The 17585-nt window shown below is 40.5% G+C and overlaps 1 protein-coding gene across 1 annotated transcript in view; it reads left to right on the forward strand.

Moving 5' to 3' along the window:
• The first annotated feature begins 11687 nt into the window (after nt 1-11687).
• tsc1b (TSC complex subunit 1b) overlaps nt 11688-17585 on the forward strand; it is a 32211-nt gene continuing 26313 nt past the window's right edge. The window contains exons 1-3 of the mRNA XM_007246072.4: nt 11688-11785; nt 15071-15337; nt 15478-15581. Of these exons, the coding sequence (XP_007246134.3) occupies nt 15229-15337; nt 15478-15581 (213 nt within the window). The 5' untranslated portion in view covers nt 11688-11785; nt 15071-15228. The remainder of the gene's footprint in view (nt 11786-15070; nt 15338-15477; nt 15582-17585) is intronic.

Here is a 17585-nt window from a genome sequence, read left to right on the forward strand (position 1 = left end):
TAGTATACATGAAATACATGATGTAGTTTAAGAGATGTATCTATATATGCATATATTTTGTGTTAAATGTATATTTTATATATGAATGTGTCTATATAACTGTATATGTACGGCTATATTTTATATTCTTTTCTTTTATGTTCAATTCATATTATTGATACCAGTAATTAATATTAAAAACACGAGACAGAGACTATAAAAGTAAGAAACTGCTGTTGTTTAATAAAAAGAGACTTGAGAAGCTGCTGAACAGAGAAGCCACGTTTCCTCGTGTCTCATCCTTTTCACCCTGTTTACAGGTATTTAATTTGCTTACACTGACCCTGGGCTCGGGGAGTGTAACAGATTCTTGGGGGCTCGTCCGGGATTGGCGCCCCCTGGTGGTGGGAAGCTGATCCAGTGATTTCTGACATCCGGGACCAAAGAGAGTTGCGGCTGCGTCGAGCGTACGGTGGAAGACTGCTTGGGAACTGGGCATCAGACAAGCTAGATGGAGAAGAAAGGTACCAAGACAGACGATGAAAGGAAGAGTCTGGTGTGGGAAATCAGAAAAGGCCTGTTCACGCTGTCGGCGGAAGAACTTTTCCAGATCGCTAAAACCATCGGCCCTGTACCCGAGAGAGACTCCTCAGAGCTTCGCGATTCGGACCTCGAAGGTTGTTTTGATTATGTAAGCTGTTTTATGTATAGCAAATCTTTACTTGACTCAGAAGACATGGGTATGAGTTCATTGCTAATGTTGAGGGATGTGGTTAATGAAATCCTTGAAACCCGTGGTGCTGCAGCTCAGTTAGTTCACACACAAGCAGGCACAGACTCACATGACACTCATATGCTAGCCTCCCCAGCTAACCCAGGCCTGGGAGACACCACACACCTGTCTGACACCATGACACCTCCTTGTTTACCCAATGTAGCTACCCATAACATGGATGACTCCTCTCACCCAGATTTACAGAGAATGCTAGCGAGTTACGAACAGCTAGGTAGAGAGCTCCAACAATACACAACCATGTCTACACCACCATCAACATTATCGGGAAGCGTACACACTGTTACACCCTCTGGTAAGACCCCACACACTTCTCAATCTGAAAAGCCTACACACACAAGTGATACATTGGTCTCCCTAAGAGATCTCTCATACCTTCATCGCAGGGAGTTTAAAGTACAGGGGGGTCAAATTGGTGACCATAGCTCAGACATCACTTACAATAATATACACAAGCAGATCGAAGAGGGCATCAGAGAGAACTTTAGTGAGGCAGAGATAGTCAGGAGTGTGTTGAGAATAGTAAAACCTGGGCATTTCAAGGATTTGCTCATGAACAAAGAGGATATGACTATCAACGAGCTGAAGATATTCCTACAATCGCACTTAGGGGAGAAAAGCAGCACTGAACTACTGCAAGATCTAATGTGTGCAAAACAGAGTGAGTCCGAGACACCACAGCAATTCCTCTACAGAGTAATGGGGCTAAAACAAAAAGTCCTCTTTGCATCAAAACAAGCTAATGCAGACATAAAGTATAGTCCAGAAACAGTCCAGGGGGTCTTTTTACACACCATATATCAGGGACTGGGCCATAAATACAATGATGTCCGCCGAGAATTGAAGCCACTTCTATCAGACAGCATGGCGACAGATGAGGCAATCTTGAGACAAGTAACAAAGATAACCAGTGACGAAACCGAAAGGCAGCGCAGATTAGGCATGATGCATCGAGCAAAACCGACAGTGGCTCACAGTGCTCAGCTTGAAATGGACAGTCCTAAAACCTACAACCTCAGCCACGATACTCTTGAAAGTAAAAGTAAGAAAGACCCTTTGAAACAGCTTAGTGACAAGATTGATGCTCTTACCAGTGTTGTTGACTCCATGCGGCAGGCAGGCCTGGGTAAACCAATACACACCTGTAAGTGCCAGATGAATAACCCACCTTTAGCTAAGAGGGAGAGAACATATGGATGTACAAAATGTGTTGAAGGAGGCTTACCCCGTTGCAGTCACTGCTTTATCTGTGGTGAGGGAGGACACAGAGCCATTGGCTGCCTCAAGAAAATGGAGCATCCGGGAAACCAGGGCCGGTCATTGGCGAGGGACCACCAGTGATCGGGTCAAATGAGTCCCACTTTAATGACATCCCGGTGCTGCAGTCTATCTGGGAGGGCCAGAGCCATGTGCACATGTGTCCACAAAAGACAATATCTGGAAAGTGTAAAGCAAATGTGACTCACCTTTCATCTACGCCTGAGTTGCCAGTCAATAAAAGTGAGCCTGTCGTAAAGCTCATTGGGAAGAAAGCGATTATACATTGCAACCTAAATGGGTTAGCAGTAACAGCTTTACTGGACACGGGGGCCCAAGTAAGCATCATTGACCAGAGTTGGAAAGACCAATACCTACCTAATCATGACACAAGACCCCTCACTGAACTCCTTGACGGTGATGAAAAGCTTGAGGTATATGCAGTTAATGGTGACCTTATACCATTTACAGGCTGGGTGGCTATTAATGTCAATCTTCCTGGTACAGAAGACCCTAGTTTGTCTATTAACGTCCCTTTCTTAGTGAGTAACTTACCGCTTGAAAGGCCACTGCTAGGGTTTAATGTTATAGAGGAATTAATTCGGGGTCAGCCAGAGCGTGTAATGCCAACACTTGTCAATCTGCTTAGCGGAGCTGTCTCAATCCCAAGTAGTGAGGCCAAGACACTAGTCAACTTTGTACAGACAAGAAAACCCATCATCTTAACGGGACGTCTTCGCGTCAGTGAACAGAATTTTGTTGTCCCTGCTGGACAGGTAGCATGGGTGAAATGTAGAATTCCATACAACATGAACTCAGCCAACTCCTTAATGCTGTTTGAGCCTGATGAGAACAATGCACTGCTGGACATGCTGGATGTAGGTGAGGGTCTGTTGGAGGTAAAAAATGTGAAGAACCAATATGTTGTGGTGCCAGTTGGGAACCATACAAACCATGATGTAACATTACCACAGAGGTCCCTCATTGGTTCAATTCAGCCAATTGACAAAATCATTCAGACTGGCTCAGCAAAAGCTCAAGAACCCAACAGGAGTATTCAAAGAATTACAACAGCATCCACTGACAAGGTTCCTCCAACACAGCTATGGCATCCACCAGTCGATGTTAGTCATCTGGAGCAGAGGCAGCAGGATGTTGTTAAACAGATGTTATTTGAGGAGTCAGCTGCCTTTTCAAGGGACTGCAATGACGTGGGATGCATTCCAAGCCTACAAATGTCCATACAGCTTAAGGACAATTTCCCAGTGCAGAGGACATATTCATCAGTGCCAAAGCCATTGTTTAAAGAAGTGAAGGAATACATCCAGGATCTTTTAGCAAAGGGATGGATAGTTAAATCCAAGTCCCCATACTCTGCTCCCATTGTCTGTGTTCGAAAAAAAGATGGGGCGCTTCGTCTTTGTGTCGACTATCGACTTCTCAATCAGAAGACAATACCAGACAGACATCCTTTGCCGCGCATTGGAGATATCATCAACACACTGGGTGGATATTCATGGTTCAGTATTTTGGACCAAGGAAAGGCATATCATCAAGGCTTTATTGCTGAGGGTTCCAGACACTACACTGCCTTCATCACGCCCTGGGGACTCTATGAATGGGTACGGGTCCCGTTTGGGTTATCTAATGCCCCAGCTGCATTCCAGCGAAGCATGGAGGAAATGTTGGATACCCTCAGAGATGAGTGTTGCGTCCCGTACCTTGATGATATACTTTGCTATGCCAAGTCCTTCGAAGAGCATGTTGAGGGGGTCAGAAAAGTACTCAGAGCACTCCAAGTCCATGGAGTAAAGCTAAGACCCGAAAAATGTGACCTTTTCAAGCAGGAAGTAAGATATGTGGGCCGCTTGGTGTCCAGTGAGGGAGTGAGAATAGACCCAAAGGATTTGGAGGCTGTGCTATGCCTAAAGGGGAAAACACCACAGACTGTTGGCGAGGTCAGGAAACTTTTGGGGTTCCTGAGCTATTATCGATCCTTCATACAGGATTTCTCACGGATAGCCAGACCAATATACCAACTGCTCCAGATGAAGAAAGGAGCATCACAAGTCCAGCTGGCTACACGGAAAAACAAGGGCCCACAACTGCCATCAAAGACCCCTATAGAGTGGACTGGTGAGCACAAGATGGTGCTAGAACAACTAATTGACATGCTGGTAACACCCCCAGTTGTGGCCTATCCCGACTTCACCTTACCATTTACCCTGCACACAGATGCATCAGAAGAGGGTCTTGGTGCCGCCCTGTATCAGCGTCAGGGTGGGAAATTGCGAGTGATAGGGTATGGGTCTAGAACATTGACGCAGGCAGAGAGGAACTACCACCTACACAGTGGCAAGCTTGAGTTCTTGGCGCTAAAATGGGCAATTTGCGAAAAGTTTAGGGATTATTTATTCTATGCACCACACTTCACAGTGTATACGGATAACAATCCCCTAACTTATGTCATGAGTACTGCCAAACTCAACGCTGTTGGCCATCGGTGGGTAGGAGAATTGGCAGACTTTTGTTTCGATGTGAAGTATCGACCTGGGAGGGCAAACATCGATGCTGATACGTTGTCACGCATGCCCTTCAACATTGACAAGTACATCCAGGAGTGCACAGAGGGGCTACCTCAGGATGTGGTGCAAGCAGCATGGAAGGGGAGTAAAGTGGCTGAACAAAAGGACGTGGCATGGATTGCTGCCCTACACATTTCTGCTGAAAACCACAATGCTCAGATCTGCAAAATTCTACCACCCATTAGTCATGACGAGTTAGTGAAAGCACAGAGAGAGGATGAATCCATTGGAGAGGTGATAACACTTAAAGAGAAACAGGCAACCCTCACAAGCAACCTGAGACAGAGAGTGAGTGGGACATCAAGAAAGCTTTTGAATGAATGGAGCAGACTACACTTGGAGAATGGACTCCTTTACCGAAAAACTAGTCAGCGAAAGCAACTGGTTCTGCCTACAAAGTACCGACCCATTGCATTAAAACAACTTCACAATGACATGGCCCACGTTGGTACTGAGCGTGTCCTTCACCTGGCAAGAGATAGGTTCTATTGGCCATACATGAAGAGAGAAATTGAGGCTTACATCACACGCAAGTGTCCATGTATCGCTCAGAAGAAACCAACCACACACATTCGTGCTCCACTGGGCAGCATCTCCTCCAGTTCACCCCTTGAGCTTGTATGTATAGATTTCTTACATCTAGAGAAAAGCCGAGGAGGATATGAGTACATCTTGGTGCTTGTTGACCACTTCACTAGATTTTCACAGGCGTATGCCACAAAGAACAAGTCTGGGCGGACAGCAGCACAGTGTATCTTTAATGATTTCATTCCTCGTTTTGGTTACCCCTTCAAGTTACATCATGACCAAGGCAGGGAGTTTGAGAATGAGCTCTTTAAGGACCTTCGACGGCTGTCAGGGGTAGGCCACTCCAGAACATCACCCTATCACCCCCAAAATAATCCGGTCGAGAGATTTAATAGAACATTACTGCAGATGTTGCGTACACTAGGAGACAAAGAGAAAGAGAATTGGAAGGAACACCTGCCACAAGTGATTCACGCGTACAATTGTACCCAGCATGAAGCCACTGGGTACTCTCCTTACTTCTTGCTGTATGGTCGTCACCCCCGTTTGCCTGTGGACATTCTGTTTGGGTTACTTGAAGAAGAAGATGGAGTCACACAAAAAGGCTATGCAGAACAGTGGTCTCAAAGAATGGTAGAAGCGTACAAGATCGCAAAAGAAAACAGTCAGCGGTCCAGTGCTCGCGGCAAGTCATATTATGACCGAAAGGTAAAGGGTGTGGTCCTGCAGCCTGGAGACAGAGTTCTTGTGAGGAATCTCAGTGAGCGCGGAGGTCCCGGCAAATTAAGATCTTACTGGGAAAGAGTCATCTATGTGGTGAAAAAGCAAGTAGGAGACAATCCAGTGTATGTGGTTGCTCCTGAAATGGGTAGCCCTCACAAAACAAGAACGCTGCACCGCAATCTACTGTTACTTGTTAATGACCTTCCTGTACTTACACCGCCAGTATCAGCCAAGCAACCAGTGAAGACGCAGTCCAAAACAACACATCCGCTGGCAAGTAGAGATCCAGGAAATCACAATTCTGCCAGTGACTCAACTGAGTCTGAGGATGAGCGAAGTCCGGGAGGCTATTGGTTAAGGATACCTGTTCGTGAGAAAACAAGAGAAAGAGAGACCTACCATGAAATACCTACCTTGAGAGAAAGAGAGACCTACCATGAAATACCTACCTTGAGAGAAAGAGATACCTACCATGAAATACCTACCTTGAGAGAAAGAGATACCTACCATGAAATACCTACCTTGAGAGAAAGACATACCTACCAGAGAGATCCAGCCCAGGAGGAAGAGGGTTCCATCCATGCAAGACCTATAAATGAGGAACAGAACCAAAATGAGCAAATTAGTCAAAGTGAAGATGAACCAACTCAGTCACCTGATTATGAGCCATTACCTGATCTAGTTGAACCTGAGAGGATGAGTGAATGTGGAACTGAACATGAACTATCGCCAACACCTGGAAATAGACATTCCACTAGGGAGAGAAAGCCAAAGCACATTTTCACATATGAAACATTAGGCCAACCCTCCACTCAGCCTTACCCAAGAATTAACACAATTGCAGCTTACACTGGGCCTTATTTACTCACATGCAATCCAGTAAAGCCCTTCATACCACCATTCATACCTGCGACTCCCCCAACACACTCTTATGTACCATTTACATATGTTTCTTATCCCTATACCACTTATGTCAATTGAAGCGCAGTGTTAGATGTTAGAAGTAAAAAAAAAAAAGGGGTTTTGTCAAAATAGTTATCTCTGCCAAGGATCATTTTCTTTTGTCAGGGAGAGTGTGACGCCCACAAAGTGATGGTCACATTTGTAATTATTTTTTGTTATTGTTATCATTTTTTGTTTATTTTATTCTGCTACCTTATGAACTTCTGCTGGGAAAGCTCAAATCAGATGTTGTTGTTGCCTAAGATGTCCAGTAGGGTGCACTGTGGCGTTTGATATCTACTGCAGCTAGCAGCTCTGCTTCTCAGACTTGAGAAGCTGCTGAACAGAGAAGCCACGTTTCCTCGTGTCTCATCCTTTTCACCCTGTTTACAGGTGAGAAATGTGGTAAAAGTACACAAAATCTACACTCAGTCGGTCTGTAGACTGTATAAACACATATTTTTTACATATGAGTTAAGTTTGAGCACAGTAGAAGTTCATAAATCTGTTAGACCTTTGTCTAGAAAATGGTGTTGGAGATCAGAAAATGGTGGCTGTGTTAGTGTTTGTGTTTTAAAGCAGTACTCCTTGGCATTTCATTTTCATTATTTTTTATGGTTCTTTGGTTGTATAAATTGAAACTGCAGCAAAATGTGCCTGTTTTTGATTATATTTTTTTATCTAATAACAGTTAAAAGGCAGTATGTTAGTCTTACTTACCTCAGTTTGTATTACTAGTGTGTTTTTGTCCTCTAGATATTTTCCTAAGCATGTTAGCCTGTTGGCATCTGAACATCTCTACTCGTGTGACTTTATAAATATATTTTTACAGACACAACATATATATATTTCTGTAAAGCTCTTAACACATAAAAAGGGTATCTGCTGATGTGTTATGTGTTAACTTTATGCTCTAAAAGTGTTTAAATATTGCACTGTATCACTAAGTAAGCTACAGTGGGGAAGGAATGTCCTATTAAGCCTTTAGTACTAAGGAATATGTTCAGTTGGGCTATAAAGTATCATTAGCCTTTAGTATACATGAAATACATGATGTAGTTTAAGAGATGTATCTATATATGCATATATTTTGTGTTAAATGTATATTTTATATATGAATGTGTCTATATAACTGTATATGTACGGCTATATTTTATATTCTTTTCTTTTATGTTCAATTCATATTATTGATACCAGTAATTAATATTAAAAACACGAGACAGAGACTATAAAAGTAAGAAACTGCTGTTGTTTAATAAAAAGAGACTTGAGAAGCTGCTGAACAGAGAAGCCACGTTTCCTCGTGTCTCATCCTTTTCACCCTGTTTACAGGTATTTAATTTGCTTACACTGACCCTGGGCTCGGGGAGTGTAACAGTATTAGTAGTATTAGTAGTAGTAGCAGCAGTAGTAGTTGTAGTAACAGTAGTAGTAGTGGCAATAGTAGTAGTAGTGGTATTAGTAGTATTAGTAGTAGTAGTGATAGTAGTAGTAGCAGCATCAGTAACAGTAGTAGTAACAGACGTAGTCATGGTAGTAGTGGTAGTAATAGTAGTAGTAGTAGCAGTAGTTGTAGTAGCAGTAGTAGTTGTAGTAACAGTAGTAGTAGTGGTAATGAGTAGAATTAGCAGCAGTAGTGATAGTAATAGTAGTAGTAATAGAAGTAATCATGGTAGTAGTAGTAGCAGCAGTAGTAGTTGTAGTAACAGTAGTAGTATGGGTAATGAGTAGAATTAGCAGCAGTAGTGATAGTAATAGTAGTTGAAGCAGCATCAGTAACAGTAGTAGTAATAGAAGAAGTCATGGTAGTAGTAGTAATAGTAGTAGTAGCAGAAGTAGTAGTGGTAATAGTAGTAGTGGTAATGAGTAGAATTAGCAGCGGTAGAGATAGTAGTAGTAGCAGCATCAGTAACAGTAGTAGTAATAGAAGTAGTCATTGTAGTAGTCGTAGTAATAGTAGTAGTAGCAGCAGTAGTAGTGGTAGTAACAGTAGTAGTAGTGGTAATAGTAGTAATGGTAATGAGCAGAATAAGCAGCAGTAGTGATAGTAATAGTAGTAGTAATAGAAGTAGTTGTGGTAGTAGTGGTAGTTGTAGTAACAGTAGTAGTAGTAGCAACAGTAGTAGTAGTGGTAATGAGTAGAATGAGCAGCAGTTGTAATAGTAATAGTAGTGGTAGCAGCATCAGTAACAGTAGTAGTAATAGAAGTAGTCTTGGTAGTAGTGGTAGTAATAGTAGTAGTAGCAGCAGTAGTATTTGTAGTAACAGTAGTAGTAGTGGTTATAGTAGTAGTAGTGGTAATGAGTAGAATTAGCAGCAGTAGTGATAGTAATAGTAATAATAGTAGTAGTCATGGTAGTAGATGTTAGTAATAGTAGAAATAGTAGTAGTAGTAATATAAGTAGTGGTAGATGAGGTAGTAAAAGTAATAGTAGAAGTAAAATTAGTAGTTATGGAAGTAGTGGTAGTAGTAGTGGTAGTAGCAGCAGGAGTAGTAATGGCAATAGTAGTTATATTGCAGTCAATGTTAGCAGTTTAGTTTAGTAGTTAACAGATACATTTAATACAATCAATGTTTATTACAGAAAGTGTGATAAAAACAGCACAATTGTAGTAATGAGAGTGAACCAAAGGATGGCACTGTAAGGCCATAATATCTATTGAATAAAAGATTGACAGGTAGATAGAAATCCTTAGTTCTTTTCAAAATGCTGTAAATATGTTACCTTTAGAGTTAAATAACTTAAAACGTTACTATCCATAAGAGAATGAATACTGTTGCCTGAAAAAAGTCCTGACACTGGATTAATGTATATTGTGATGTGACCACATTTCCTACATTAAGATAAACATGTTATTCCAGTGAAGCAACAGCAGTGAATAATAGGTACATGGTAACATACTGGTTTCTTTGTGGGTAAAGTATGGTCATGGTGGTTCATGATCAGCAACAATGTTTAAATAAACTTTGGCATTCAAGCGATGATTAATTGCTATTTATAATCCAAGAAAAATCCTTACTATTGCATTACCTACACTACCTTAACCAACCTTGGCTGTTAAAACTATTAGGTTGGGTACATTACTTCTAGCTGTTGGCATCAAATTGAGACCACCATCTGTGATCCTCAGCAGAAATCATGTTTTCTTCAACTGTCCACATTTGGCAGGCCTTGTACCTACTGCCTACTGCTTTCTGTTCTTGGCTGGCAGAGGTAGAAGACAACATGGTCCTAAAAGTCCTAAAAGTAGATTAGGAGACCCAAATCAGATAAATGAGACAAAAATATAAGACCTGGTCCTGTATTTATCAAGAACTGCTTATTAGATCATGCATATTTAGATTCGATGTTCTCTGTACAAACAGCTTCAGCTCTGCTATCTTGCTGGGTTTCCCCCCATAAGTTGCTGCTTCATCTCCTTCCACAACATTTCTATTTAAGGTCAGGGCTTTTCTGGTCATTCCAAAGCATGATTTTATTCTTCATTTACCATTCTTTGGTATAATAACTTGTGTGTTTAGGGTCATTGTCTTGCTGCATGACCCATGTTCTCCTGAGAACCAGCTGACAGACATATGCCCTGTTATTTTCCTTCAGAATCTGCTGGTATAAATCAGAATGTATTGTTCCATCAATGGTGAGTTGTCCTGACCCATAGTAATGATACTACTACACTGTGTTTCACAGATGGGATACAGTTTTTTTATGCAGTGTTGTCTTTCCTCCTAACAAAACATTGTTTCATCCAATAGCCCCCTGGCTTGTCCATGTTAGCTTTAGCATACTATACAGATGGGCAAAAATGTTCTTTTTTGGAGAAAAGTGGCTTTCTCCTTGCAACCTTGCCATGCAAACCGTTGTTGTTCAGTGTTTTCCTGGTGGTGGACTCATCATTAATATTAGCTAATGTGTGAAAGGCCTTCAGTTGTTTAGAAGCTACCCTGGGTTAATTTGTGCCCTTGTTGATTACTGCAGGAGGCTTGCTCTTGGTGTGATCTTTGTTGATCAACCACTTCTGGGGAAGGTAATATCATGGTGTTGATCTTAAATGTCTTCCATTTGTTCACAGTCTGTTTGACTGTTTTTCCATAAATATGTATTGTAAAGATCAGATTTTGAAAGATCACAGTTCTTTAAATAAAACAGGAAACCAACTCACTGATCTGATGTCATTGCATTGATTGAAAACAACTCTCAATTTCACCTTTAAATCACCTAAAAATCTAAAGAGTCTAAAGATTCTTTAGCCACTGAAATATATGTAATATTTAATAATTTTCTTCTGATTAAGTTTAAGGACAAAATATATACTATATACTTGTTTAAAGACATATTTCTCTGTATATCATATCTTATATACATTTGATTATACGCATCATTTTAGGATTCATATATAATGCAACCCCTCTGATGGTGTTTTAAGTACTTATTGGCATGATATGTTTAATAATTGCATTTTTTATTTATGTAGGCACCAAATTTGCAGCACTACAATTTTGCACAACCCGTAGCAGTATGTTATTGGTGCATATTCTAGTCAGTAAATGGAACGTGCAGGTAAAATGCACATTTTTATTATTATTTTTTTTAACAAATGTAGATTTAATACAGTAATTTTGCAGGCTGGTGCTGCTGCTGTTCATAAATTCTGCGCATGCGCACACTGCCTGAGTCACGAGAGAACCGCAGCATTGTATCCCTCCGCCTTTAGTAGAAAACAACACCGGGCCCAGATGCAGAAACATACATACAAGTTTTTGGTAAATTTCAACAAAATATTTATATCCTAATAACTATTGATGATGTTTTATTGTAAGTTTTGTGAAGACTGTTTACGCTGCAGTGCGCGGTTGTGGTCTCACACTACAACATGTTATGGAGCTATTTTTCTGCACGGTCGCGCAAGGAAACCGCAGAGGGCGGGTTGTGGGGCGGTCAAGATGGCGGCGCCCTGTGGAGTGCAGTTGCTTTAAGAGGTAAACAGGGTTCGTGTTTTTTTATGCGGATTTATTTTAGTAGAGGGAAATGTCACGATTCGCGACCGCCTAGAAAATGTGGTGGGGGTTTGAATTTATTTTTGCTTAGGTCTTTAACCAGGCGTCTGTTTGCGTGCGCTCAAAATCTGACGGTAATGCTGCCCTGCTCCGGACTGAGTGCAATATTAGCCCCCAGTCCTCATTGATTTATGTAGAGGAGCTGCATGAACCACATCATATCTTATAATGCACGCGTGTTTCAGTCAGGCTTCTCAGCGGTGTGTGTTTGGTGGAAATAAAAACGCTGTGTTTAATTGTGGAGTCAGTCCGAGAGTCCTGGCCATTGTTCTCGGCCAGTTGTTTACGCCAGTCCCATCCCTGCTGAAAAATCCAGCTCAACACCAGATTTCACTGCTAGCTGCTTTTAGATGATCTAAGCTGCTCTTTTGTGGTCAGTGTGGTTGATAAGCTGGTTATCCATGCAAAAACATACCGACTACTGGTGAACTGGCTGGATAACCAGCTTTTGACCATCTTAGTGCATGTTGCATTTGATTTTGGTCTTCCCTGTCATGCTGCTCTTGCTGATTGGCTAACTTGGTCTTGTTGGTTATGATGGTTCACCAGCTTGGTTTTCCATGTTGACTTGCTTGGTTATGCTGGTTATGCTGCTCCACGAGTTCATTGTGCTGGTTATGCTGGTCCACCAGCTTGGTCATGCTGGTTATGCTGGTCCACCAGCTTGGTCATGCTGGTTGACTAGCTTGGTCTTGCTGGTTATGCTGGTCCACCAGCTTGGTCTTACTGGTTATGCTGGTCCACCAGCTTGGTCATGCTGGTTGACTAGCTTGGTCATGCTGGTTATGCTGGTCCACCAGCTTGGTTTTGCAAGTTAACAAGCAGCCTTGCTGGTCAATCAATTTGGTCTGCAGGTCATGCAGGTTCACCAATTTGGTGTGCAGGTTATGCTGGTCCAATAGTTCCAATGATCATGCTGGTTGACTAGCATGGTCACACTGATCCACCAATTTGGAATTTCTAGTTGACTTGCTTGGTCTTGCTGGTCCACCAATTTGGTATGCAGGTTATGCTGGTCCACCAGCTTAGCCATGCTGATCTTGCTGGTCCACCAGTTGGGTGTTGCACTGTTATGCAGGTCCACCAGCATGGTCAAGTTTATTTCAAATAAATTTGCATTTTCAGCAGCTAATCAGAGAAGAAAGAATAGTTTTCATGGTATTTCTTACTGTCATAGACATCATGGCTGCACAATATATCAGTTTAACATAATTATCCCAATGTGTGCATGTGGAATAATCACATTTCAGAGCGAGCTAAGCCAAATAAAAAATGTTTAGCATTTTTATCCAAAAGAAGATTTTACCCTATTCTAATTTAGATGAGACCTCGATCATTCATTTTATGTTTATACCAGATTTCACCAGAAGTTGAGCATTTTGTTAGGTGATGTTGAAAGCATGTGTCCCGTGCTGTGAGTGTGGTGTGTATGTGAATGTTGCAATAGTCTTGCAGCCCTAGTTGTTAGTATGTTCAGTAAATAAGTAGAAGTTGTATCTAGAAAATATAGAAAAATGCAAATATTAATGTATTATGTAGGGATGCTCTAAAATTAATATTTTTAGCCAAAGCTGAAAAAAAATGCTGAAGTTTGTTACTCATTTTGCCAAGCTTGAATTTGATCATAGCAAACATTCCAGCAAAGCACAGTATTGTTCAGTATGCAGTATTCTGCATATAATGTTACTTATTTGGCTGTAAACTGAAAGTGCTTTTTTGCCAATACTCTTAGTTGCTAAATATGTGGTGCATTCCCAATAGCATGACATTTTGGATCACGGTCTTGCTTTCTGGTAAAAAAAAAAAAATGTAATACTGTCTTCTGCACCAGCATTTTTACAGCTTATTACAACAACCTGGGTTATTAGAGACTCCTATGCATAAATCCTATGCAGACATGGTGCAATAAGGAGATTGATTGAGTCAGTAGGAGGTAGTGAACAGTATGAGTCTCTAATAACTGGGATTAACATGGTAATAGCAATAAAGCTGTGTCTGGCATTAGAGGATTGCTGATTTTGGAGCTCAGCATCTGCTCTACCAAGAGTTTGGCCACAGGGTTTTCTTGTATGTGTTGTTTTCTTATTATGCTGAATTCTGGGCTTTCATTTGGTGCTTAAATGAAGCTGCTGCTTTGTGTTTGATGCTAATCATTGTGCTCTGCAGATTGGTGTATAGTGAGCTTTAAATGATGTGTATATTATATGGTAATTGCTGATAACTGATGTTTTTTCAGATTAGGTGAGTTGCCTTCATTTAATACACATAAGCTTGTTTTCGTAAAAATCATTAGAACTGTAGATTAACTCTTCCTGTGATGGCCTGTGATCAAAATCACATGACATTTTAAGGGTCCAAACTTAGATAAGGGTGGAGCAATTTTCAAACAGTAAGTATTTAGAAATGTCCAAAATTAGACTAACCATTGTGTGCCATATTGTATCATACGCAATAATATTGCCAAGTCTTTGAACATTGTTATACCCTGAAATATTGTGATATTATTTTAGGGCCATATCAGCCATCCCTACTAAGCATATACTGTATATCTGTTTATGCTTAAGCTTTTCTTAAATGTATAAATTAAATTATAATGTTTTGTCCAGTTTTAACTTAGGAATATTACTTCTTTTTTATTTTTAAAGAAAGGAGTCAGATTTAGCACTATACCAGAAGAGCATTAAAACAACAGCGTGTGATATTACTTTATTAGTGTGGTATTGCTTGCCATTTCAGCATCAGGTTTTTTCCAGTTACATACAGATGTAGGTCACTTATATTTATTAAAGAGAACTGTAAAGAAGCCAGATCCATACAAAACAAAAATCTGAATAGATTTTAACCCTAACAATGAATTGACCCGCTAGAAAATACAGTGGTGTTCTTGCAGACAAGTTAAGATATTTTTAAATAGATATTTAAATAAAGATCTAAGAAAATTTGCAAGGAAAATGTGTCTAACTTTGGCCAAAGTGTCTCTTTTTTTTTCATGCCCGTGCGTGAGAAGAGTGGTGAAGGAGAAATGTCCAGCGTATGCTTGCATATGATCTGAATCAGCAGACAGTAATGTTATTATTTGCCCTTTTGGTATCAATACGCATGGCCTTGATTAAAACAGGATTGGTCTGACGGACACTGAGCGGACAGTTCTGTGACTGAAAAAGAAATGGGTGTTAAAACTGTGTTTCTGTGTCTCTTCCTCTGCAGTGGTGCCTGGAGACTGTATCGGCGGGTGGCCCAGGGACCCGTCAGACAGGACAGGAGGCCGTGAGAGAGCAGTCTGAGAGAGAGCCTCCCCTCCCCCCCCCCCCCCACTGTCCATCTCAGCCGCTCGCCCTCCACACCTCCACACAGCCAGCTCCATCATGGCCAGAGAACAGCTCAATGTGGGGGACTTGCTCCCTCTCCTGGAGACCGCTGATCTCCAGCAGCTCGATGAAATCAAAGGTCTTATCAACGAACACCTCAGTACAGGTGCTTTTACTGCCTCATTAATTATTTAAGCTCCGTCCTTTATATAACCTTATTGATGCAGTGTGTGTTTGTGTTGTGTTTGCCGGCTTGGCTGGGTATCGTCTTTGGGATTGATGTGATGTGTGAAATGTGGTTTGCAGAGCGAGGATCCATGCTCCTGAATGGCTTGGTGGATTACGTCCTGGAGACCAACTCGACCCAAGCCATGCACATCCTGTGTTCAGTGAGAGAACCGCATGACAAGGTAAGATACAACCACTGCCAATTGCCAGTATGTTCCTTTTTAATTTTATTTGTATTTTTCCTGTTGTGTTGACAAAAAACAAAATACTCAGTGAAGCGTTTAGGCTTAAGTTTAGGGTCTTGGGTTTCTGAGACTGGTAACTCTGATGAACTCTGATGCAACAGAGGCAACTCTTGCTCTTCCTTTCCTGGGGCGGTCCTGATGAGAGCCAGTTTGATCATAACGTTTTTGACGTTCTTGAAATTTTTCAGATTGACTATCATTTCGTAGTTCTTGCCATAATCTGGATTAGAACATTAATCGAATATTCACTATTCACTGTATACCTGTAACTCTACCTCTTCACAACTTTACAACTGAGGCTCTTAAACACTTTATTAAGAGACAAGAAATGCAAGTAATTAACACTTGATGAGTTCAGCACAGCTGTTAACTGAAAGCCAGAATTACAGGTGACTCTACCTCATAAAGCTGACTGAGAAAATTTAACCAAGATGTGCAAAACTGTCACCTAAGCAAGATTTAAAATATAAAACATATTCTGGTTTAGGATTGTTTTGTTTACTAAATATTTGTATATGTTTTTCTTAATACTAAATATGTAGCAATACAGTGATCCCTGTGCTTCGGTTCCAGTGTTGATTTTCACCACATTAACAATGGGTGAATTATTAATATTGTGATATATTTGATTGTCTTTGTTTGTGTAACATTAATCGGTACGTGGCATCAAATATCAATATTTTATCAAAACATATGTGCTCTAAACTACTGTTCTGTGTTGTAATGTCCGACTCTTTTGATTGGATAAAAGAGAACTTTTTTTCACTCATTTTTACAAGTATGGTGTTTAAAATTAGTTTTTCACACTTTGTACTGCTTGCACTATAATATCAACAATATAACACAATATATAAAATTTAAATGATGCCTGGGGATCACCGAGCATGTCATGATGATATTATGGTGATATGTTGCCCATGGTAATGATGATATCATGATACTGTGCTTCTTGATACTTTATGTATAGATACTTCATGACATCTGTGTTGCTGAAAAGGATGAAATACTCAGAAAAAAGCAAATACCAGAAATTAAGTATTAAACAGTGTGGCTGCTTTTCTAACAGTCTGCTGCTGTTAAAAAAGATCTAGGTAGAACAAAACTATGAAATCTTAATTTTTAATCCTAAAATTGTGTAACATAAGCTTACAGAAAAACAAAAAATATTAAAACTAAAACACATACCGGTAAATGCAAAAGAGTATCAAATATTGATATTTGACATCAAGTATCGATAAAATATCATAAACAATATTAATATCACAAACACAAATGATACAATATATCGCAGCATCAATATTTTGCCCCACCCCTAATTGTAACCCTGTAACATGATTTGCATCCTATTGCCAAGTTCTTGCCAATACACAAGTCAAACGTATTGTATTCTGTAATGTACTCTGTGTACACTGCATTGTACTGTTTGTCTTCTGAAGGTGATGGATTGTCTTCAGCACAGCAGAGCAATCAGCATCTGTTTAAACAAGGCTTTCCTGTCCTGTGCTTCACTGCCTGACAAATCACACACACAGAAGCCCTTGTTCAATTTCTTGGCTTCAGTGCAAGATGCTTAAACTCTAACTTGATTTAAGGGCATGTCTGCAAATATCAACCCACAGGACAAATACATTTATCTCCCACAGTTTAAACTTAAAGCAATGTATTACAGTTATATAGCATTTTTACTTTAAAAAACCCTTAAAAACAAATTCAATATCCAACTCATGCTCCACGGGCCTGTTTTAACGAGATTGGTGTCTTTATTATCGCTATGCTTGGCTCTGCACGCTTCTAGTTAATTTTTTTTTTCTTCATGTTTGGTTCATAACCATTCTGAATTTCTCAGCTTGTCCAGAAATGCACGTGTAAAGTGTGTCTTTTATGAGTGCATCAAAGCATCAGTTTCAGTTCCATACTGTAGTTGGAGCCCAGAAGCAAGAA

Source organism: Astyanax mexicanus, chromosome 17 (genome assembly GCF_023375975.1).
Source record: "Astyanax mexicanus isolate ESR-SI-001 chromosome 17, AstMex3_surface, whole genome shotgun sequence".
NCBI classification, from domain to species: Eukaryota; Metazoa; Chordata; class Actinopteri; order Characiformes; family Acestrorhamphidae; genus Astyanax; species Astyanax mexicanus.